Here is a 24629-nt window from a genome sequence, read left to right as displayed (position 1 = left end):
TCATATCAGCATTTCTGTGGGACCTCTCACAAAGTAGTGTCTTACTTACTTTGGAGATTTAACGTGCCCTTGCCGACTGATGCGCATTTCGCACACGGGAAGTGTCACTCATCTTTCACTTGGAACTATATGTAGAAGTGCAGTCATAGATCTGATACCAATGACATATAGAGGTCGTATTTACATACACACACACACACACACACACACACACACACACACACACACACACACACACATACATACATACATACATACATACATACATACATGCATAAACACAGACACAAACACACACATACATGTACATACCTATGTGTGTATGTGTTTGTATGTATGTGTGTGTGTTGGTGTGTGTGTTGGTGTGTGTGTGTGTGTGTGTGTGTGTGTGTGTGTGTGTGTGTGTGTGTGTGTGTGTGTGTGTGTGTGTGTGTCTGTTTCGAAAATCATGTACCGCATTATATGTGAGGTACCAAGTTTGGTATCAAGGTTGCTTGGCGAGAATATTTACGTTAGTGACAAAACCCTTTTCATTATAGATTTTCCATCCTTTCAATTTTGATCAAAACAGATTTATTTCAGCAATAATTGCCCGAAGATACCGGATATTATTTGTGTATCCTTTGAATTATGATTTCGTGCCGTTATCATGATGGATTCTGTTTTTGTTGTTGGGGCAGGGAGTTATTATCCCAGCAAAAGGTGTCAGTAAGTTGTTGTTAGTTCTTCATGACATATGAAAGGAATCCAGACAGTTACAAATATTCATTTATTTCATTAAATATACTTCTTTCTATGAAAGGAAATATTTTATGTTATAGTAATGATCCAAATGTTAATCATACATTGCTGCAAATATTGCATAAGTTAACATGGCATTTATTTATTATCATTTCTTTATCTGTGAGAAGTTCATAGAGATCGAGGATACACAATATCTAATATTATATGCAATGTAGGTAAAGGATATCCACGCCCCTCTTTTGATATCATTAAAAACTTTGTATATGATGTTGTGTATTAAGTATTCTCCTTTCCCATGCATGGGAAATCTATGCTGCATTTGCTGACGACTGTTTTTTTTCCATTTGACATTGCATAGGAGATCTGTCACTCATTTGTTGTATTTGGATTCTTCGTCAAAATATAATACAAAACACACAGAGTATTTCTCAAATAAATAAGAAAACTAAGTTCATTCTAGTAATTAATCCTCTTCTGGACAACCATAGAAATGAAATTCTAATGCGTTTATATATACATATAATTATACAACAATGTACGATAACGACCTCAATCCTCCCCCACACCCATACTTTAATGACGATTGTACGAAAACCATGTACCAACCCTGACAAGGATAGGTTCTAGTCATTTAACGCCTTTGACACTAAACTTATAAGGTTATAACAATTTACGTAAAAAGTTATTACAGTTTACCGCAAGTTGAGATGATTACAATTTACGTCAATTTTTATTACAATTTGCGTATTCCAATTTACGTCAAATTCTATTACAATTTACGTTGTTATTACAATTTACGTCAAAATTATTACAATTTGCTGCAAGTATTACAATTTACCTTTTTATTACTATTTACGTCGTAACAGGCACATTTCAAAAATTACATCTACAATCATAGGTTACAAAATGCAGAGCTGCTTTTACTACAATATACAACGGATTTGTGACAATACATATCGTGCTGAATAAACGATAGAAATCTAGAAAGAGAATGTAAATTTTAAGCTTTGGGGACAACGTTGGCTTTAACGTCGCTTTTAACATTATCCTAGTTATATCACGGCGTGTCAGCTTAATGTGGGAGGAAAGCCCGAAGTGATGCAGGTCTCAGACGTTTACCATTTCGGTGAAACCCACGATCACGGGTATGGTGCTGACAAACCTAGAAACATAATCGGGGTGAACCGGGATTCGAACCCACAATCATAAGTTTCTCGTGTGCCCAAGGGACGCAACTCTGCACAGCGAATTGCGGCACTTTAGAGACTGGGCGACCCGTGCCCCCTGGGGACAACAGAGAGTTTGGAATTTGGTGCTTTTCTATATACGACTGTGCTTTCATATCCTTTGCGTCACAATGAGCGGTGTGACGTCATAATGGGGGACGTGATGTGTTGAACGAAATCTTAGCAAGGCTTGCTTAGTTTTGTTTAGGGGTGCCCACCCCTGTTATCTTACGAAGTTGCCGTACTTATTTGCTTTCAATGCCTGTTACATGTTCCAGTGAAATATTACGGTGTAAACTACTTGAGCATATATGACCCGTGAAGCAACCCATGCTTGTAGTAAAAGGCGACTAACGGGATCGGGTGGTCAGGCTCGCTGACTTGGTTGATGCGTGTCGTCGTATCCCAATTGCGTGGATCGATGCTCATGATGTCAATCACTGGATGTCTGGTCCAGAATCGATTATTTACAGACCGTCATATAGCTGGAATATTGCTGAGTGTGGGGTTTAACAATAAACAAACGAACAAAGCTTGAACATAAAGAGCGCCATATTTTGTTTAAAGGTTGTTGTTTGTGATGTCTTACTTCAGGTCGACAACCCACTCAAAACACTGGACCCATGCCGCTTCACTCAATTTATACCAAAGAGTTCGCGTTTGGAGATAAACATACTGTGTTAGGTTACCTTAGATTTAACCGCGGTTAAATCTGCAGGTAAGGTGGCTCTACATTAAACACACAGTATGTTTATCTCCCAATGAATTACAACTTTATGAACTAGTGGGGGTTAATGTTGTATCACGTAAGTGTCAGTAATATTCCATGCAATAAAAATGACACCTCGACCAGGAAAACCTGTGGTTGACAGTGAGCAATGATATAATAGGCTGTCGAGTCCAGATCACACATCGCAACCACCCGATCATCATTTGTATGCAAAGAAAAAGAATGGACGAGTTGGGTTTAACCCAGTTAGGACACGCGATTGTCATCGTGTTCTCGCTCTAAAGACAGTCACATATAGATCTACTTTGGATATTGTAATGAAAACAATTCTGTATTTTGTAATTTAAAATAAACTGGCGGTTTACTTTCTCTCCTTCCAAGAGCCAGATTGTGAGATATAGTGACAGAAAAGCAGCTGCTTCTAGTGTTGTACTCTATGGACGTGATATCCCAGTGACAAATGAGCTTAAGCACGTTGGTATTATATTGAACTCTGAATTTAACTCATGGGAGAGCTGCTCGAAGATGAAAGCATCAGCCATGGCACTCGTCAAATCGGGACTGCATGAACGCGCTCTAAACCCCATGACAAGCTCAAAACTTATTAAGGCAGTTTGTATTCCAAAGGCTATGTTTGGGTGTGAACTCTGGTCGATGATTTCCAAGACAGAAATTCTGGCTTTAGAAAGAGCACAGGGGTCCATTCTCAAAATGGCACAGGGACTTCCACGTCATACTAGGTCTGACATAGTTAATGCTCTTCTCGGCTGGCTCCCCATAGAATCATTTATCACAATCAGGAAGCTATTCTTTCTTGGCCACCTCTGTAATTGTTCTAACATCTGCTCTCTAAGAAGGTTTTTATGACTCGTATCTTCATGTATATGCATAAGTGTTCATCCACAAGTATGGGCTTTGTCCCAGACATATGTCGCATCCTCCACAAATACTCACTGTACTGTCATCTGGAGGCATTTCTTAGTTCCGGTACATTCCTGGAACGGAATATATGGAAAAGAACAGTCAAAGAGGCCGTGAATACTATTGAAGTACGAGCATGGCGGGAAAGACTTTCATCAGACCCTGAAACTGCGCACTTTAAGAGTATTCATCCGGATGTGACCCCACACGTGACGTGGAGAATAGCTAGAGGGTATCCTGAGCTAAAGGCAGCTGCCTGTTTTGTTGTCCACATGTGTGCGATGTGGAGACCGGGGAAATTACATGGTCCCTGTACACATTGTGGTATTAACTACCATGACTTACTGACTCACGTACTGTGCCACTCTGTGAGTAAGGGAACAATAAGAGAGAACTTACGGTGTGACATTGTGTGTATAGGGCCCGTTGACATCAGCGTTGAACTCCACAGCAAATCAGACTATGATCTTGTAGCTTGTTTGCTGTCCTGTAAGCCACCCTTGGATACTGATCCAGATACTAGTCGTTCCTACTCACGAAGTGTAATTCGAGGACTCTACCGCTTTCAATATATGGATGGAATTTACTAAGAAAATCCGTTACCACAGTGGTATTCTCTGACAATGTAATTATTGTCATGTAATTATCTTTAATATTATACCTTGTAACTCTCCTATGGAGGAAAAAAAAGTATATATATACATATATATATATATATATATATATATATATATATATATATATATATATAATTGAAATTAAACTAATTTGAAACCTGTACATTATATATTCATTCAAGATGGATGAATAAGTAAGGCATAATTCCTCATTCTTTCCTTTTTAACCTTTTCTCGGAAAATTGTTTTATGAAGATCAAAATCGAAACAACGGCCTGGAGATACTGGTAAACGGACATATGTGCCACAGCTGGAAATCAGGGCAACACCCTCCTCCTGAAGTCAATGTTACCTGCCACAAACCGCTGATAGGAAACAAAGTCCAAATTCGGATACCAAGCAAATCCTGGTTGACTTTGTGTGAAGTGCTTATACTTGGTGAGCAAACTTCAGATAACAAATCAGAAAATATTTTCAAATTTCCAAATTTATCTTTCTAAAAAACTTTGGACAGCTTGAACGTTTGTTAATGAAATTGTTGTTGAATCACTATCAACATACGACGATTTTCATTGTCAGTGACACACGATTTCTATTTATGTGTTAATAAATAATGTTTTGGGAACATGTGAGCTTGTAGGTACCACCCATCGTGGATATTGCGGCGTTAAACAACAAATATAACAACGACATATAAGTCGCTGTGAATATATTTTATTTAATAATATCATATCTAATGTTGCTCGACACTTAGGAAATTTAAATATGTCATGAAACATTTCAAAAGTTAATGCATACAATCATAGAAGCATTGGATAATCGGTATAAATGAAAACAGTACCATGAATAAACCAAATTCAGTTCCAGCTAGTTTTATTAGAGTTAATGTTTTATTATTACACATTGTTAACTTAATGATTTCAGTATGCGGTGACGGTTGGTTTGGGGACGACTGTGTCCAACAATGCAATTGTCTAAGCAGCACAGAAATATGTGACAAAGTTACAGGACAGTGTATCAGCGGATGTGCTCCGGGATTTATTGGCCCAGAATGCCAAACACGTTTGTATTGTCTACAATAAATATAATTAAAATTAGAAATACATACGGACAGAAGGTAAAGGAAGATACAAATCTGGCATGTCTATGAAAAGCCGTTACAAAAGACATCTGCATCTATTGATGGAATATCAATGTAGTATCAACAATATTATATCATCAGCACTTTGAGTGAAAAAAGAGATTTCAATGAATGACCGCAAATCAAGATGTGGACATATGTAAAAGAAATGTCATGGTCAGTCCATATTCAAAGATGTTAATATCTCCACAATAATATCCCATTCGTTTTTTGTGGTTTCTATGTTTAGCATGTTCAGGAGGTTACTACGGTATCAACTGTTCCTCTCGGTGTGGCAACTGCCTGGATACTAATGTGTGTAACAAGACAACCGGATCATGTCCCAGAAATTGTGCACCTGGTTGGCTAAACGACACATGTCTGCAGGGTACGTAGATTCAGTTTTCGACTACTGAATAATGGTAAGTTATAACTGTTGTACGCTCCATATCAGTCTGATTTTTGTTGTTTAACGCCACACTCAGCAATATATTACAGCTCTATGACGGCGTTATGTAAATAATCGAGTCTTGACCGCACAATCAAGTGATTGACATCTTGAGCATCGATCTTTGGGATACGAATATATACGATATCATAATATGGGGCGTAAAACCAATGAGCAGTTTTCGCCTTACTGAATGATGGTAAATTCTAACAGTTGTACGCTCTGTATAGTGAAACAAATATGCATAATATAGCGAGTGTTACACGATTCATCTTATTTGTTACCCTTAGCATGCTTAGACGGTTTCTATGGTATCAACTGTTCCTCCACGTGTGGCAACTGTCTGGATCCTGATGTGTGTAACAAGACAACCGGATCATGTCCGGGAGAATGTGCACCTGGGTGGCTAAACGACACTTGTCTGCAGCGTGCGTAGTTTTCTTTCGCTTCAATTTATTTTATCATTATTAGTTCCATACGATTTATACAAACGTTCAGAGAAATTTCCTCGATAGGATAAATGACAGGTTTTAAACTTACAAACAATATCACTTGTACTTTATTCGATCTCGGAAAGGAAATGTTGTATTTATAGACTTGTCGTTATACACATGTCACCGGTAATTCCAGCATGTGAAGACGGTATGTTCGGTGGAAATTGTACATCAGTATGTGGGCATTGCCAAAACTCCGCGTGCGAGAACACTCAAGGAACTTGTGTGGAAGGGTGCATTGGAAATTTTGCCACTCCGCAGTGTCAAGGTATGTTCAGTGAACATGTATGTAGTTTTTTGTGATCCTTTTCCATGTACGGCATTAATTGTAAATTGTACAGTCAGTCGGTATTTATCCATGCGCACGACAACCTCATTATAATCAAAGTCAGCTACCGCTACACCAAAGATCTGAAGACATCCCATTACAGGTCACATCAGAATGACCTTTCGCGAACTTTAACCGACCAATTAAATGACTAACATGAAGCTGACTTGGTTGATGCATGTCATCGATCCCAATTGTGTGGATCGATGTTCATGATATAAATCACTGGATTGTCTGTCCAGACTCGATTATTTACAGAAAGACGTCATATAGCTGGAATATTGCTGAGTGCGGCGTTTTCAACAATCAAACAAACTCAACATTAACCAATCAGACAGCAGCTTTCTCGAGCTTTACGACAGTTGTTTGAAAATGGCGACTTCCTTATCAGCATTGAGCGTTAGCATTTGGAATCAGTCGTACAACCCGTAACTGTCGTTCGAAATGCCCCGTGTTAAACTTTTAGAATTCATATGATTTGAAAACACATTCGGGCTTTCTCACTCTCGTAAGCCAAGCTCTGAATGGTCGGATGAAAGGTCGTTCTGACGCGGCCTGTAAAGGGACCTCCTCAGATCTGTATGTCGCGAAAGCGATAACTCCGATCTGATTGTAATGAGATTCTGCGTAAGATTTGCTGATGTTAGACATGCATTACCAAAACATGTCGTATCATAACATGGGGCGTAAAACCAATGAGCAGTTTTCGCCTCACTGAATAATGGTAAATTCTAACAGTTGTACGCTCTGTATAGTAAAACAAATATACATAATAAAGCGATTGTGACACGATTCACCTTATTTGTTACCCTTAGCATGCTTAGACGGTTTCTATGGTATCAACTGTTCCTCCACGTGTGGCAACTGTCTGGATCCTGATGTGTGTAACAAGACAACCGGATCATGTCCGGGAGAATGTGCACCTGGGTGGCTAAACGACACTTGTCTGCAGCGTGCGTAGTTATCTTTCGCTTCAATTTATTTTATCATTATTAGTTCCATATGATGTATACAATCGTTGAGAGATTTTCCTCGATAGGATTAATGGCAGGTTTTAAACTTACAAACAGTAATGTCTGTATTTTAATATATCTCAAACGGGACTACATGTAATGAGATATGTGACAAATGAAAGGTGAGTAAACAATGCAACAGAACATCCTTCGCTTATACGTTTGATTTCACATTAAGTTTCTAATTTGATTTGTTTAAAAATTAAGCAAATATGTTAACTTGAGTCAGTTAATGACATATTTAAAATACATGTTTTTGTTTGACAGGTGGCAGTTTTGCTTTAGCAAAATGTAAATATTGTGTATTCTAATATATGTATTTTATCCTTGGGTAACTATCCTTTAGTTAAATATGGTAGCAGGTCCTGAAATAAACTTCAGCACTCCGAAGGTAGTTCCTAGGTAAAGTAGTTATGTAAGTTGGCATTGGGTTCTCTTGTATATATTTGTCTTCGGTTACCCGGTGCAGCCTCGGCTGTGGTCATATTGTTTCTGTGGCATGTGACCAGATCTGTGGCCTTAAACACATTATTTCCCAACTCTTCATAACCACCACATCACTGCATTTCTTGGGGTATGAGAGTGACACAGATCACTGCATTAATGTTAGCTGCACCATGGAGAGCATGTGCACATGATGAGGGTATATCATCATCTCTCCATATTTCTTGTGTTGGGATCTACATATCCCCAACTGAATTGCGGAATGTATCCCATAAAGCCCTCACAAGTATCCATCGGTTTTAAAACCTAAACGTAAACCCTTTGTTATATATAAATTTATGTTGCAAGAAAAAACGGCAAAACATGTTGACGTCGAGTATTTCATATAGACGATGAAGTTAACAATACAAATATTGTGCGTATTATCGTTTTCGATACAAAATCTATTCTAATACAAGCTTTTTCACCTGGTTCTAAGTCTTAAACTTCAAGAATAATGTCCTGTAAACATTATAACACCTGCCATTCAAATGAAGAAGCTATTATACAGCTGATGGCTCGCATAATATAATCGTCATTCCTAAAATATGATATGAATGAAACGCACTCAGCTTTTTCAAACGGTTGAGCAATAGAAACTGTTCTGATGTAACCGTGTAACAAGGCTTATGTAATAATGATAATAATAATAATAATAATAATAATAATAATAATAATAATCTGTTTCTCTTTAATATTCATAATAAAGTACAACAATATAGAAAAAACAACGCGAATATTGTTTTGTTTTGAAGAGGCCTCAACACAATCTCCTGTCGATGACTATGTGACCCCGATGGTTGGCGGAGTAGTAGCAGTAATGTTGGTACTCGCTGCTGTTGTAGCAGTAATCGTCATCTGCAGAAAACGGTAATTACAACTGTATGCATGTCCCACATGTTACAACAGAAATTAATTCATACAGAACTTGATTTGATTTACATCCACTATGAAATGAAATTACATTCATTTTCTTTCAATTTCAAAAATCCATTTTCAGGAACATAACTAAAGGAAAAAGAGAAGAACTCCATGGTGGCGAGAGCATGCATTCTCAATATGACGTGATTACAATGGTGGATAATTCAGGTAATGGTAATAATCAATTTGTCAGATTATTCAGTAATTTCCAATTGTAGGATATTAAGACACTGTTTTTTCTAAATTAGTGTGAAACCAAAAGCGCTCAATATATGTAGCGTCGTCACATATATAGGTAGCATATGCCTACATTTAAAACAGAGTATGTTCATCTCCCTCTACATGTACCATGACAAAATCAAACTCTTTGATGACATAATTCCTACCGGCAATGATTGACAAAAATGTACTTGTTATATAGATATTAGTGGTGGCGCGGGCGTCAAATCAGGCATGCATGTTTCCATCAGAGGTGGTTATTGTGACTTGAAACGTCTGATTGACCAATCAAAATCGAGAATTTTTAAAACTCGTGGCAGAATTATCATTTACTAACGTTAACACTTGCAGACCAAGGGACACGCATATAAAAGTTAATGCAAAAATACATGTATAAGTAAATTGTCAGTATTTCTACAGGAAAATAACATTCAGGGAAGATTTGTAGTTCAAGATACCGCAGTTTACGAAAGCCTAATGCTGCCGCGTTCGTAGCATAATTCTATTTTTTAAATAAAAATTTCGAGTATTGTTCTCGTTATTTGAATATTATATTTACTTTCTCGAAATTTCGGGCTATTTATCTCGTAATGTCGATTATTTTCTCATTTTTCAATTATTGTTTTTTTCGAAATTACGATTTGTTTCTCGTTACTTCCAGTATTTACTACGAAAGCATAAGACGCCACTTTGGTAGCATAAATGTGTTTGTTCTTAAATTACTATTATTTTCTCGTTATTTCTATTATTTTCTCGTAATTTCTATTATTTACTCATAATATCGATTATTCTCTATTTATGTTAATAATGTAATTATTTTTCTAAATAAGCGATTTTGATTATCGTCTTGCAATTTCAATTATTATCAATGAAGGATGTGTCGAGAAAATTACGAAAGCCTATGGCGCCACTTTGGTAGCATTTCCAGATTTGACGCATCAGTGACAACAAAGATGTCCGATACAATTCCTTATTTTGATTTGTACTAAAATATGTTCTCATGTTTCTTTCAAGTGAACACTTTGCATGTGTTTGTGACAGGTGCCATCGGTGGGGCAAACTACGCTCACCTTTGTAACACCTGGTATCATCACTATTTGATAGTGATTCACCAACACATGCTTCCAGCATAGTTTTCCTATGATTACAGGGGCGGTCGGGTAGCCTAGTGGTTAAAGCGTTCGCTCGTCACGCCGAACACCCGGATTCGATTCCCGACATGGGTACATTGTGTGAAGCCCATTTCTGGTGTCCCTCGCCGTGATATTGCTGGAATATTGCTAAAAGCGGCGTTAATCCATACTCACTCACTCACTCCTATGATTACAGAAATGGTTTTGTTGTTTCTATCTATCAACTTGATACTCTCTGGCAGGAGTACACGCTGACAACATAACAATGGTCATAATCAGTGCAAATTTGTCATTCCAACACTGACAGAACTAGTTAGTGAAGTTGACTTACCAACTTAGGGAATTTCACTGTCATACATACACTAACATAGACGAGTTTGGCCTATCGTAGACTAGTACTATTTACAAATCAATTAGTAGAGATTTCCATATTACTTTCAAAGATAATTTACTATCTGCCACAGTATATTGACTAAGCTTGTAGTAAGTTTTACAACTCTTTAAAAAGGCTCATTTCATGGTCATTTTGAGTTGCAATATATAAACAATATAGGTGAACGATAACATCTAATGATATTCAGTGTCATTTATTTCACAGTTATATTTACACAATACTACGGAAACGTGATTGACAGGTACATAAAATATTCAAATAATGTTTTACACAAACCTTACTTAACAAATCTCCCTTCTTCATTGAATACATCCTATAAAGTTTTAAATTTTGTCAGTCATGAAAAACATACATTCACAACGTTACAAGCTCAATATATACCTAAAACTCTGACTCACACTCATCTACTTGTCGAACCTGCCACGGCCCAAGGCGGAAGTGAGGAATATCACGTGGTCTTGACGCCGAAACTGAAATAAAACTCATCTATGACGTCATTCTCTCCATTCCTTTAAAATAATGGAACCGAGACCCGAGTTACGACAATATACCCCTACTTAAAACACATCACTACTTTCACACTTTGACGAAACATTGTCTTGATGAAAATATTTGAAACATAAACCAGAACTGTTTGTAACCTGTATGTATTATGTGTTAGTCGCCCTTGCGTCTCTGTGGCTGTTACAATTGCAACAAGCTCCGTCGCGAGCGCTCGTAAAAGGTTAATATAATTGTTTTAAATATGAACATTGTTATAGTAACCTGCTGTGACACAATATTATTTACATATAAGTTGTTTTAGCTTTTAAGCTTTATACTGGGGGGCTCGGCTTCATTATTTTTAAACCAGTTACTTCGGGCATTCCCCTCTACACAGGTCACTCCTTCTCTCCAACGTTGCCCCGTGCATTCTACCTGGCAGGATAGTAAATTCGCTGTTTACGAACCCTCTGTTGCTGTTCCTCATTAAGACTAGACCCTTTTCTCAGTGAACCCCGACCCAGGTACCTCCTGAAAGACATTTTCATTTGCATTTTAGAAATAGTGTTTATATGAGGTTGATGAAGTTTGCTACACGTAACCATTGTGGGGCAGAAAGTTATACGTGTATAAAACAATAGTCATTATACACGTGAAGCCCATTTCTGGTGTCCCCCGCCGTGATATTGCTGAAATATTGCTAAAGGCTGCGTAAAACCATACTCCTTCACTCACTCATTAAAGGTAGAACAACTAAACAGGACAAAATAACACCAATCATACACATAGCTTATTACCCTGCGGTTTCACATTTACTACTAATCAACGTCCAGGTCAAGGGTATTTTTTTCTTTTTTAAACTCATTAAGAGTAGTTTGGAAAATTGCAATTTTAACTAATTATCTACTGATCGTTTAACATATTACACAGTAATATGCTGTGGCATTGGTCTGATGCAAAATAATTGGCGCTTGCGTTTGTGTGGTCAGTATTGATAAACCAATGTCATCTTGTTGAAAAATAAAACATGATAATATTGCCATACAGGCGAAGAACCAAATGTATACGAGGGATTAGATGATGGACCAATGGGGGCATCACCTGCACTTCCGCTAGATGATGAACCTGCTAGGGCATCACCTGCGACTCCGTTTGATGATGAACCGGCTGGGGCTTTACCAGGACCTCTGACAGAGGCTGATGACGAGGACGCAATGTTTTCTGTGGAAAGTGATGTAGACGACGTGACCGAGGCAGCTGCAAATTACTACAACTGGATACCTCCTCATATGACGCTGGGTAAACTGCACCAGTGTCTCATGGCTAAAAAGGAGAAATCATCATTTGAAGCAGAATTTCAGGCATGTTCAGATACACTGAAACGCGTCTACTAGATTCAGACAATATAGGCCGTCGATCCCAGAATAAACCTCATCTTTTCTTGTTAAATATCGAAACCAGAAAGTATTTCAGCAATACCAGAATAATCGAGTCTGAACAAGAGGCTGATATTGTTCGCAACGATTAACGCCGTCGGGGCAATCTATCAAACCACTGTTCCTAGCCATTCGATTATTGTCGTCGCATCGAACAACACGCATAGGTTAACAGGATCAACTGACCCGATATACACGGAATATACGGTGAACTTGACAAAATATATTTCGATAGTTTTACAACTAACCTTACTATTTCAGGCCATTCCTTATGGCGCAAGGCGACCCCACGAAGTTGGAAAGAAGCCAGAAAATAAGATGAAAAACCGTTTTGTTGCTCTGTATGCTTGTAAGTAAAACTAAATAATGTATTTGGCGTTCTAAGTTGCTATCATATACTGCAACGATATCACAAAACCTTCACACAAACTCGGAAGGATAGTGTCCTCTTTTGGGGTATCGTAACAGAAATATACATGTCAGTATGTTACAAATAGATAACATTTTTTTAATTTACAGATGATCACTCGAGAGTCGTGCTGACGGATGGGAGTGACTATATCAACGCTAACTACATCACAGTTAGTCCAGTTCTTACACAATGATACATTACTGTAAAAAAAGTGAATATTGCCAGTATTATTAACTTAGCTTTATGTCTCTTGAACATATATGGAGTGACAGAAAATGTGTATGCTATTGTATGGATGTAAATATCACAAATATTTCCTGACATGTATATTCATTCATAAGGACTGAAGAAATGGCTTACAGTCTTTTAAAAACAGTAACAACTAGCTCACTGTGGTCGCTAGGAAATAACACTTCATTTTCACATGTCTAAAACCATTGTCTTCAGCATAAAAGCCAGTTGTCGACTCTTATAGAAAGGTCAGTATAACACTATTTTATTGTTTGACGTTTATTTTATCCACAGGGACACGACGACACTCCCACGTACATAGCAACACAAGGTATTGAAAACAACAGTACCCTTTCTCTGTTTTGCATTTCAGCGTTATGTATGATTAAGGTAAAATATATGATTAAAGATTAAATGTATGTAAGGGAGTCAATTAGTTTACAATTTAATATAAGCTATGGCTGATGTCAATTGCGCTTCACATATTTAATCTAGGTTTTATGGCAAAGGTTTATATTGTATTAGTACAGAAGTTGTGATAATCGAATGTAATATTTTGGTTCAATACAATCTTCACTGACCTCTGCCATTTGATGAAATGTAATTCAGGCCCCACACATGTTACGATCGCGGACTTCTGGCAGATGATATGGCAAGAGAATGTCACGGAAATCGTCATGCTGACAAACCTGATGGAAAAGAAAAAAGTAGGATGTATTTCGTATTTTTTACGTATCAAAATAATCTAAATATATAAACGAGATAATAATGCATTAGAAATCTCTGCTAAATATTCGCGTCGATCGTACACATCCGATTATATCATGATCTTACTAGTATGAATCACTGTTAAATAGTGATGATACCAAAAGGGGGGACCTGTGAAGATCCGAGGCAAAATAAGTCTTCAGCAATCCATGCTTGCCGTAAAAGTCGACAATGCTTGTCAAAAGAGGCGACTAACTGGATCGGGTGGTCAGGTTCGCTCTCTTGGTTGATGTATGTCATCGTATCCCAATTGCGTGGATCGATGCTCATGACGTCAAACACTGGATTGTCTGGTCCAGACAACAAACAACCAAAAAACAAGTGAGGGCGTATTGCTAACACATGCAAGTCATCCGTTCACCCGAAAAACACGGGAAAGTCAAAATAGGATATTGCATCAGACATCATTTTTGTTAACGATGCGTCAAATTTGAACATGTTTTCCACATGTCTACCATAAAACATTTGAAAGCTTCACTGAGACCTTGAATGCTGTAACCTTGATCCAATAATTTCCGAAGAAGAGTCGTGTGACGTCCTTTGAAATCTAGGTAGAAAGAGCATGCTCAATTGTACCTTGTACCGATTGTCGACACCAAAGGCTGAAGCTGCTGGAATATTGCTCGACATAAATTATTTCAAATAACTGATGTTATTCCTTATTCCTATTCAGTGGGTGAAGTGTATTTTGTTCTTATTAGAACCCTGTGGTCATATGTTCTCCATTTTTGTAGAAAAAGTGTGAACAATACTGGCCTGCTGAAAACAAGAGTAACTGCTATGGAGACTTCAGTATAACAAACAAGAAGGCAGTAGTGAGAGCTGAGTTTATCACATCAACATTTGTGGTTAAAAAATCTGTAAGTATGTTATGGAATCATCGATATCATCATGTGCACTTGAATAATCACATGTTGTATCGTGACATATTTACATAAATCCATTAAACATTGTAAACTTCCTGTTTGGAACTCGTCACGATATGACTGAGATATTGCCGTAGTGACGATTAATTTTAAATCACTCACTCGTGTTGGGGATATGTTTCAAATTCCAGTAATGCGTGCACATCACTTTATTTCTGATCCTACATGCAGATTGAAGAGAGAGTAGTGAGACATTTCCACTTTACCTCTTGGCCAGACCATGGTGTCCCCTCCGCCCCAGCCCTCGTCAGCTTCTGGAGAATGGTCAAACAGGAGGGGAAGAAAGGAAGACCCATGGTCATTCATTGTAGGTAAGTCACGCATAACGCTAAAATAGACGGGACAACGTCTTTCAAATTGCTGTACATTGAAAACTTAACCCGTCATTGGTCATTTGAGGGATATAATATATCTCGTTAAATTGCTGGACACATTAAATCACTAATTGTTATTCTGAGCAAGTTTATGTACCAAACGGACAGGATGTTGACTCCGGTACCTGTAAAATCCCCTTCGCTGTCGGTGTTGAACAACTATATATCTTTACATCATTCAATTTGCTTTGATTTTTCAACTTTGTACAGAACTATCCCACATTACAAACTTAAGGAAAATCTTCATTCCCTGATTCATGGGGCATTGTTACAAAACGAGGTTTAGGTCAATTGAAGCTAATGTCATCTGACGTTTATTGAGAAACTAATATGTGAACTGCTGGACCAACTCATTGATGTAAATAGAGCGACAAACCCTTTCCATATCCAATAGAACTCGCTGCATAAAGCAGAGTCAATTGTACAATTCCTACAAGCATGTGTTTATAACATCTGTGTAAAATTTGGGGGTAAGATATTAAGGCAAGAAGTAGGCTCCCCTTCTTTGCTCATCTGTTTCTTTGTGTTTATGAATCAGAATTTCTGCCCGGATTGGCAAAGTCAAAACAAGGTAGTTTAGTCAAGAGGTTTAACTGATTCAGAAGCTTCAGGTATATCAAAGATCTGATATCGTTCAATAACCATCAAATAGCCACTTCCCTTCCACTGACTTACTCACCTGAACAAGAAGTGAAGGAGATTGGTGAGACCGCCTCATCTGTTTCACTTTTATACCTATGCAATAAAGATTCAAAGTGACAAAACACTCTCCACAAGACTTGGATGGCAAGAGGGATGGCTTCAACTTTCCATTAGTTCACTTTCCCTTTATGTCCAGCAATATTCCTGCAGCTCCATCCCTTGGTGTCTTCATTTCACAATTTTTAAGGTACAATCGAGTATGCTCTTTCCACCAAGCGCCTCGTACAACTCTTGCACCGACGCTGTTTCATCAAGGTTACAACATTCAAGACCCCAGTAAAGGTTTCAAAAGGTTTTGTGGTAGACACGTGGAAGACTTTTCAAATTTGACGCATCAGTCACAAAAATTATGTCCGGTGCAATTCCTATTTTGACTTGTTCCATGTGCTCCCGTGTTTTTTTTCAGGTGAACATTTGTTTGTTTTGTTTGTTCGTTGTTAAACACCGCAATCAGCAATATTCCAGCTTTATGACTGCGGTCTGTAAATAATCGAGTCTGGACCAGACAATCCAGTGATTAATATCATGACCATCGATCCACGCAATTGGGATCGATGACATGCATCAACCAAGTCAGCGAGCCTGACCGCTCGATCCCGTTAGTCGCCTTTTACGACAAGCATAATCGCCTTTTACGGCAAGCATGGGTTGCTGAAGACCTATTCTACCCCGAAATCTTCACGGGTCAGGTGAACATTTGAGTTGTCTTTGCATGTGTTTGTGGCGGTGCCACTGGTTGGGCAAGATACGTTCACGTTTTCGCGCACAACTGGTATCATCCCTATTTGTTAGTGATTTATCAACACATGCTCACGATATGGTCGGTATTGTACAATTGACACCGTTTGGGCCGATTTTTCTTATGGATATGGAAAGGGTTTTGCCACTTGTATTTCTATGCAACAATCTTCTTCTTCATCAGCGCTGGTGTTGGCCGGACAGGGACATTCATTGCTCTTGATCATCTGATGGAGGAGGCTGAGAATGAAAACAAAGTCAACGTGTTTATGTGTGTTGGAAAGATGAGAGAAGACCGGATGAACATGGTCCAAACAGTGGTGAGAATGTTGCAATCATTTGTATATCCATGTTATAGCCTGTCTGATGTAGCTCACGCCGTGATATAACTGGAATACTGTTACAAATGGCGTTAAACACAACCTCACTCACTCTGATGTAGCTTCTCAATGAACAATTGAACAAAAATCCACATACTAACGATTTTGACCAGACCTCATATGCACCTTTTTATTTGTTGCAACTTTAATCAAAGGCAAGAAGTTTGAATATTGGTTAATGAGGGGATGGTTCATTTCTGGAGTATGAACTCATATTTTTCATTACACTTGCAGAACCGAGAAGTGCTGAATTTGTGCCTTTTTCAGGGTTGTACTTTACTTTATTATTGCGTTTTCAAGGTAACAGATTCTGCATTAAATATGCCACGGTTTGTATTGTTCTCAGAGAAGTTAAAGAATATATCTTTACAGTACAAGGATTGCGGGTATATGGGTGATTTGTCCTGCTTATATAAATTGTAGCAAAAAATTTAAATGCATATTATGTTCCTGAGCTCTCGACCCGTGAAGATTCCGGGGTAGAATAGGCCTTCAGCAACCCATGCTTGCCGTAAAAGGTGACTATGCTTGGCGTAAAAGGCGACTGACGGGATCGGGTGGTCAGGCTCGCTGATTTGGTTGATGCATGTCATCGATCCCAATTGCGTGGATCGATGCTCATGATATTAATCACTGGATTGTGTAGTCCAGACTCGATTATTTACAGACCGCCGTCATATAGCTGGAATATTGCTGATTGCGGCGTTAAACAACAAACCAACCAACCAAACAAATCCTTCACTCTCTTTGAATGACGAAATACAATAAAGCCTTAAATAGCTCGAGGTGTTTTAAGTTTGAACCTTTTGCCATTATCTGCCAGAGCCAGTATGAGTTCGTGCACGATGTTGTGTTGGAAGCAATTCGTAGTCGGGGAACATTCTTCACGTCGCCGGAGTTCGAAACGGAATTTGGTCAAGGGGAGACCTTTACCGAACCACAGGAAACCAAACTGAGAAAACAGTTTCAGGTAGGTTAGTTGTACTTATGTGTTTGTTAGTGTAATCTGAAAGAATAGATACAGTTCTAGTTGGTGGAATGTTACGTCACTTAATGGCTATTCTCAAGTAGTTGGTTTATACACATATTCATTGACACGCATGTTAGGAAATCTTACCTGGACGTTCAGAAGGTCGGAGTATACCATCCACTTCATTTCATCAATTGATAAGTACTCATCAAAGATTTGACATCTGACCGTGATATATACTACTCAAAAGAAGTTAAGGATCACCCGATTCTTTTATATTGGTTAAGTTAATGTGTCATGGCAGGAGAGATATTTAACCTTGTTAACTAACACAAGAAAGTCTTCACAAAAGATAATTAACGAGGTAAAAATTATGTTTGTCCTCAGTTACTGCAAGAAAGTACATCCAGTCTGTCAGAGGAGACAGTGTCGACAGCTCTCCTACCTCAGAATGCTGCTAAAAACAGGAGCCGAACTATTCTTCCAGGTACCATAACACGCGATGGAATATATTCATAATTTCTATGCCTGTTCTAAGAGACCGCCTCCATGGTCTTGTGGTAGAGCGTCCGCTCGGAGAACTGAAAGTCCGGGGTTCGATCCCCGGCCGCGTCATACCAAAATATGGTACTTCTTGTTAGCCTGACTGGCGCTCGGCATTAAGGGGCTAAAACAAGGACTGATCTGTTTGTACCTCAGTGGGCTTGCACTATAAAATTGGCATCAGTCTGGACCAGCACAAGCAGCCACACGCACAAACACGTGCATGTACTATTTAAGTGCAATAATTTTGGACGCGATGTTAAACCCCATTTCACCTCACCTCCTGTTCTCGGCATTATGGCTGGAAGGGATGTCTTGACCTTAATACAATGACCAATAGATGGCCCATGACTATGTTACGTACAGTTCATCGTCAGTTATCACCTACCAAGTGTCCTCCATGCTGAACGTTTATGTATTTCTTGCGAATCAAAACAGCAAGATGAGGACCAGAGAGGCCAACACTGGCTGTAAAAAGTACAAACATTTGGCTCCACGGCGAAAAGAGTTAACGACAGAGCTAGCACAGAAGACAGAAACTGTACATGTTTATTTGTCTTGTGATTAATGATACGGTTTACCTGTTGCAGGAAACAAGACGAGGCCTCATCTGACCACACGAGTTCACCAGCGCAATAACTACATTAATGCTGTAGTTTTGTCTGTATGTATAAGGGACACGGGTGGCCAAGTCGTCTAAGGCGATTCGCTGTGCAGAGTTGCGTCCCTTGGGCACGCTAGAAACCTATGATTGTGGGTTCGAAACCCGGTTCGCCCCGACTATGTTTCTAGGTTTGTTAGCACCATACCCGTGCTCGAGGGTTTCACTGGAGTGGTAAACGTCTGAGACCTGCTTCACTTCGGGATTACCTCCCACATAAAGATGACACGCCACGATTAAAACAAACTCACCCACTCCCTCTGTATGAATAACCTCTGCATGTAGGCATGTATACATGTCATACACATTGTACCCAATGTATTTGCAACATATGTATTGCATATATACCTTGGTGTATTTTACAAGGAGTGTGGTACCTCAAGGCTAACAACTATGAATGCCTTATTGTTTCGATTTATTGACTTTTAACATTGGGTATGTGGAGAGAACACCTATTGAGTGAGTGAGTTGTGTTTAACGTCGCTTTTAACAGTATTCCAGTTATATCACGGCGTGTCAGCTTAATGTGGGAGGAAAGCCCGAAGGATGCAGGTCTCAGACGTTTACCACTTCGGTGAAACCCACGAGCACGGGTATGGTGCTGACAAACCTAGAAACATAATCGGGGCGAACCGGGATTCGAACCCACTATCATAGGTTTTTGGCGTGCCCAAAGGAGGCAACTCTGCAAAGCGAATCGCGGCGCCTTAGACGACTGGGCCACCCGTGCCCCCCGAACACCTATTGATATCGAGAAATACTCTTCGATAATTGCGGAAATGGAACTGACAATACCATATAAATGTTCATGTTTGCTACTGCAGTCTATACTCCGGCCAAGCAGCCTGATAGTCAGCCAGACTCCCCTGCCAGACACCGTGGTGGATTTCTGGAGACTGGTGTACGACCATGACTGCTGCACAGTTATCTGCCTGGATGACTCTAAGGTCACGTTAATCGTTAACTTCTTAGTAATTGTGTGTTTGTTTCTTGTTTAACACCGCACTCTGCAATATTCCGGCTATATGACGGCGGTCTGAAAATAATCGAGTCTGGACCAGACAATACAGTGATTGACATTATGAGCATCGATCCACGCAATTGCGTTCTTACTTCACCCATCAATAAGCCAAAGAACAAACAGCAAAAATAAAGTTTTATATTTTAAGTAAGTTAATGTTTCATACCACTTTTTCTATCACTTTTTCTTTCGTTAAAATCTAACCATAATGATTAGTATTCAGTTATTATTTTTTTCTCACCTTTACAAGAAATTATATAGACGTATTAATGTCAAATCTCAGTAATATTACATCTATATGACGGCGGTCTGCAAATAAACGAGTCTGGACCAGACAATCCAGTGATTAATATCATGAGCATCGATCCACGCAATAGGGATCGATGACATGCATCAACCAAGTCAGCGAGTCTGAACACCCGATCCCGTTAGTCGCCTCTAACGACAAGCAGAGTCGTTTTTTACGGCAAGCATGGGTTGCTGAAGACCTACTCTATCCGGGATCTTTGTGTTAAGTGTGATCAGACAATGTGTAGCTATTAGTGAAATGTTCCCTTTAAAACATACAATGTATGCAAATAAAAACGGTATTGTTTGTAAGTTTGAGAAGTCAATCTAAAACTATGCTTGTGTTTATTTTAGGAGGTAGAGAACGTATACCCTACAGAAAACCAAAACTTAAAGAAAGGACCGTTCACTATTGTACTTCAGAAGGAGAATTCAAACAGGGAGGGTTACAGAGAGAGAATCCTTACCGTTCTGTATGACAAGGAGGTCAGTTATGCCTGTGATTTATATTTAGCAGTGTATACGATTGACACATAATCCATATAAACTTCAAATGTTGCCATATGTCAAACAAACTGACATTTTCAGTTGACATGAATCAAATAATCAATTTATGTGACGGAAGGTTGACTAAATTCACTAGCAGGGAAACTTCTTGAATTTGTCTTCACTTTGAATTGACTGCATGAGCTAATAATGGAAGTTACTTCACAACCGGAATACCACCGAAGTATTGTTTTTATATCTAAACATGACTATCAATAGCCGTTGATATTCAGTAAGATCGTATGTTAGTACTACTGTAAACTAAGAATTAAGACGTTGTTCAAACATCATGGTCACATAATGACACTGGATGCATCCTGTAATCTAGGGTTGTGAGCGATCAGTCGTCGTGTTCAGTCTAAAGTCTCTGGACATGATGTCCCACCCTGCCACACTACTGGAGCTGGTCAACATCGTGCACATGGTCATCACTTCCGCCGATCACAAAGTCCTTGTCCACTGCCAGTATGTTCAACACACTCAGATACAAAGTTCTGACAGATGATTGTGTATGGATTGCTGTGGTAACACGTTGAATATTCCATAAATATCTTTAGGTTTGATGGTCTGTTAACGGTGAGGTGAGGTGAAATGGGGTTAAACGTCGCGTCCAAGATTATTGCACTTATATAGCGACGTGCATGCACGTGTATGAGTGTGTGTTTGGCTGCTTGTACTAGTCCAGACTGATGCCGATTTATAGTGCTAGCACACTGATTCCATGCCGCATTTTAACATGAATACCCCACTCAGACACAGTATACTGACTCCGAGCCGACCAGTCCTTATTTTAGCCCCTTAATGCCGAGCGCCAGACAGGGTAACAAAAAGTACCGCTCTACCATTAGACCACGGATGGTCTGTTAACGGTTTATATTGAATGTATCATTTGTCTATGTCGTTCTTTGATGTTCCCAACATAGTCAAAATAGCGCACATCAAAACTTCGGTAACGTTAAATGAAATCATTTACATTTTTTGGTTGATAAGCTTTAGTAGAATGCATACAGCTGAGTTACCAGCATGCTAAATACATACAAGATTAATCATGGTCAGCTGTGTGGTGTGAGAGGGAATTTATATGAACTAGGCACAGGACACCTTTCTTCATTCTTTCTAACATTTGTTCGTGTGTTGGACACGACAGTGACGGCGCTAGGGTGAGCGGCGTGTTCTGCAGTGTCCTCAACATCATCAGCAGACTGAGGCTGGACAGAGACGTGGACATCTTCCTCTCCATCAGGGAACTGCAGTGTGTCAGACCTCAGTTCATACAGTCCTTTGTGAGTATTTGAAAGGCAATTCTGTATTAACAGAACCTGTGGAAAGTGATAATACCTTACGTTCCATTTTCCATAGTATATATGTTGTATGGCCAGAGTTATAGCGAAGTACTGCTCACATAAATGTTTTGAAGAAGAGAAGGTGTCTGTTTGATTCAATGCGTGTCTTTCATTAGATGTTACCCAATATGAAACTTGAAAACAGCTCACACTTTTGCAAATGAGGAGCCAGGATTGGGAAACCATTGTCACATTGCAGTGGCCAAAACAACTGGAACTTAGTTAAAGTACTATATGTCTCAACTTTGAATACATCTCAATGCAGCGACCAAAGCAAATAAATGTGGCCAAACAAACAAATACATTCATGTACAAACTGTGTAAGGGATTTGTAATGTGTAATGGAGTGATTGACACGCAATCAACTAAGTCACTATTCCTGAGGGGGCGGTCGGGTAGCCTAGTGGTTAAAGCGTTCGCTTGTCACGCCGAAGAGCCGGGTTCAATTCCCAACATGGGTACAATGTGTAAAGCCCATTTCTGGTGTCCCCCGCCGTGATATTGCTGGAATATTGCTAAAAGTGGCGTAAAACCATACCCACTCACTCACTATTCCTAACCTCCCCATTAATTTAGTTGTCTATTACGACAAGGACCTTTTTCTTGGGACCTTACCCGGAATCCCCGTTCATTTAGTTGTCTATTTTAGTTGACATTTTTCTTGGGACCGGAATCCTGCTGGGAATAAATTACCCACAAATATAAGTCGTACTATCTATCTGTGTTTTGAGTTATGATAGCAGGAATTATTATTAACAAATGTTACTTTCAGGAGGATTACCAACTGTGTTACAGCATCGTGAAGGAATACAACCGCGACGCCGGCATCTACGCCAACGTGTGACGAGTACGCTGAGTACAACAACGTACCAGTATGTGTCATCACATTTTCCGACCCCTTGAACATGACGATCGCCCTCCTACAAGATTGCATGCTGATCTTATCCACAGTACGAAGTGTTAAAACTATGTGTGTTTTATCAAACTTGATCAAGGTTTTGTTTCTCTACAATCGTGTGAAAAACAATGCACCAACTGTTTGAAGTGTTGAACTACATGTGTTGTACATTTGATTACATTTGATGTGGGTTTGTTTTTATTCCTCTGTAAACAAAGTAATAATATCGTGTAAACATCACGATAAATGTTATTACAAGAGCAAGCCTAATGTCAGCCTCGTTGGTCAATATTCATTTAATGCCCCTGTGAATATAGTTTTTATCGACATGTGTCGCGTATTATGTGTAGGCAGCAGGTACTTAATCCCACTCGACATGTATACCATGCAAAACATTGATGTTACATATAAGTTATTTAGTCCAGACAAGATTGTTCCACGTCTTTGTATATGGCACTGTATATCATAGTGAGGACAAGGACTTTTTAGTTTGGTTTGATTTGTTGTTTAACGCCACACTCAGCAATATTCCAGCTATATGACGGCGGTCTGTATAATCGAGTCTGGACCAGACAATCCTCTGATTGACACCATGAGCATCGGTCCACGCAATTGGGATACGATGACATGCATCAGCAAAGTCAGCGAGCCTGACCACCCGATCCCGTTGGTCGCCTCTTACGACAAGCAGAGTCGCCTTTTACGGGAAGCATGGGTTGCTGAAGACCTATTCTACCCCGGACCTTCGTGACAAGGAGAATTGGCTTCACACTTGTTCCCATCTAGAGCATCAAAACCGGGTCGTCTGTGTGTAGACGACCCAACACTATCAAGTGTCTACTCCTCCGCTAGTCATCAAAGGTGAAATATACCCTCCACTACTCTCTATGATTCACTTGTTTCCCCATGAAATCACAGAGCACATAATATGTATCGATATTTACATGTAATTAAAATGTATATATAAGGCGTCTTACTTTGTTGAGAAGTGTTGCTCCATATTCCAAAAGAACGTATACATCGACTAAGACTAAAATTGTACATATTTCACTGGAAATGTATTCTAAAGCTCAAATATTTATGGTACGATACGTCCCAAGACAATTTTATGGAACTTT

General features: G+C 39.1%; 1 protein-coding gene across 1 annotated transcript in view; it reads left to right on the top strand.

The window, feature by feature from the left end:
• Nucleotides 1-23928, top strand: part of LOC139446266 (receptor-type tyrosine-protein phosphatase mu-like) — a 28910-nt gene extending 4982 nt beyond the window's left edge. Inside the window, exons 4-27 of the mRNA XM_071227619.1 lie at nucleotides 4494-4676; nucleotides 5163-5300; nucleotides 5609-5746; nucleotides 6097-6234; nucleotides 6437-6568; nucleotides 7444-7581; nucleotides 8880-8994; nucleotides 9125-9219; nucleotides 12322-12635; nucleotides 12972-13059; nucleotides 13230-13291; nucleotides 13648-13684; nucleotides 13963-14060; nucleotides 14856-14981; nucleotides 15219-15358; nucleotides 17046-17181; nucleotides 18065-18211; nucleotides 18599-18698; nucleotides 19345-19418; nucleotides 20240-20362; nucleotides 21079-21210; nucleotides 21599-21735; nucleotides 22418-22553; nucleotides 23386-23928. Of these exons, the coding sequence (XP_071083720.1) occupies nucleotides 4494-4676; nucleotides 5163-5300; nucleotides 5609-5746; nucleotides 6097-6234; nucleotides 6437-6568; nucleotides 7444-7581; nucleotides 8880-8994; nucleotides 9125-9219; nucleotides 12322-12635; nucleotides 12972-13059; nucleotides 13230-13291; nucleotides 13648-13684; nucleotides 13963-14060; nucleotides 14856-14981; nucleotides 15219-15358; nucleotides 17046-17181; nucleotides 18065-18211; nucleotides 18599-18698; nucleotides 19345-19418; nucleotides 20240-20362; nucleotides 21079-21210; nucleotides 21599-21735; nucleotides 22418-22553; nucleotides 23386-23457 (2999 nt within the window). The 3' untranslated portion in view covers nucleotides 23458-23928. The remainder of the gene's footprint in view (nucleotides 1-4493; nucleotides 4677-5162; nucleotides 5301-5608; nucleotides 5747-6096; nucleotides 6235-6436; nucleotides 6569-7443; nucleotides 7582-8879; nucleotides 8995-9124; nucleotides 9220-12321; nucleotides 12636-12971; nucleotides 13060-13229; nucleotides 13292-13647; nucleotides 13685-13962; nucleotides 14061-14855; nucleotides 14982-15218; nucleotides 15359-17045; nucleotides 17182-18064; nucleotides 18212-18598; nucleotides 18699-19344; nucleotides 19419-20239; nucleotides 20363-21078; nucleotides 21211-21598; nucleotides 21736-22417; nucleotides 22554-23385) is intronic.
• Nucleotides 23929-24629: the final 701 nt, after the last annotated feature.

The sequence above is a fragment of the Haliotis cracherodii genome, unplaced genomic scaffold (assembly GCF_022045235.1).
Source record: "Haliotis cracherodii isolate W230 unplaced genomic scaffold, xgHalCrac1.p SCAF_6, whole genome shotgun sequence".
NCBI classification, from domain to species: Eukaryota; Metazoa; Mollusca; class Gastropoda; order Lepetellida; family Haliotidae; genus Haliotis; species Haliotis cracherodii.
Note: the sequence above shows the minus strand (reverse complement) of the source record. Positions and strands in the feature narration are given on the sequence as shown.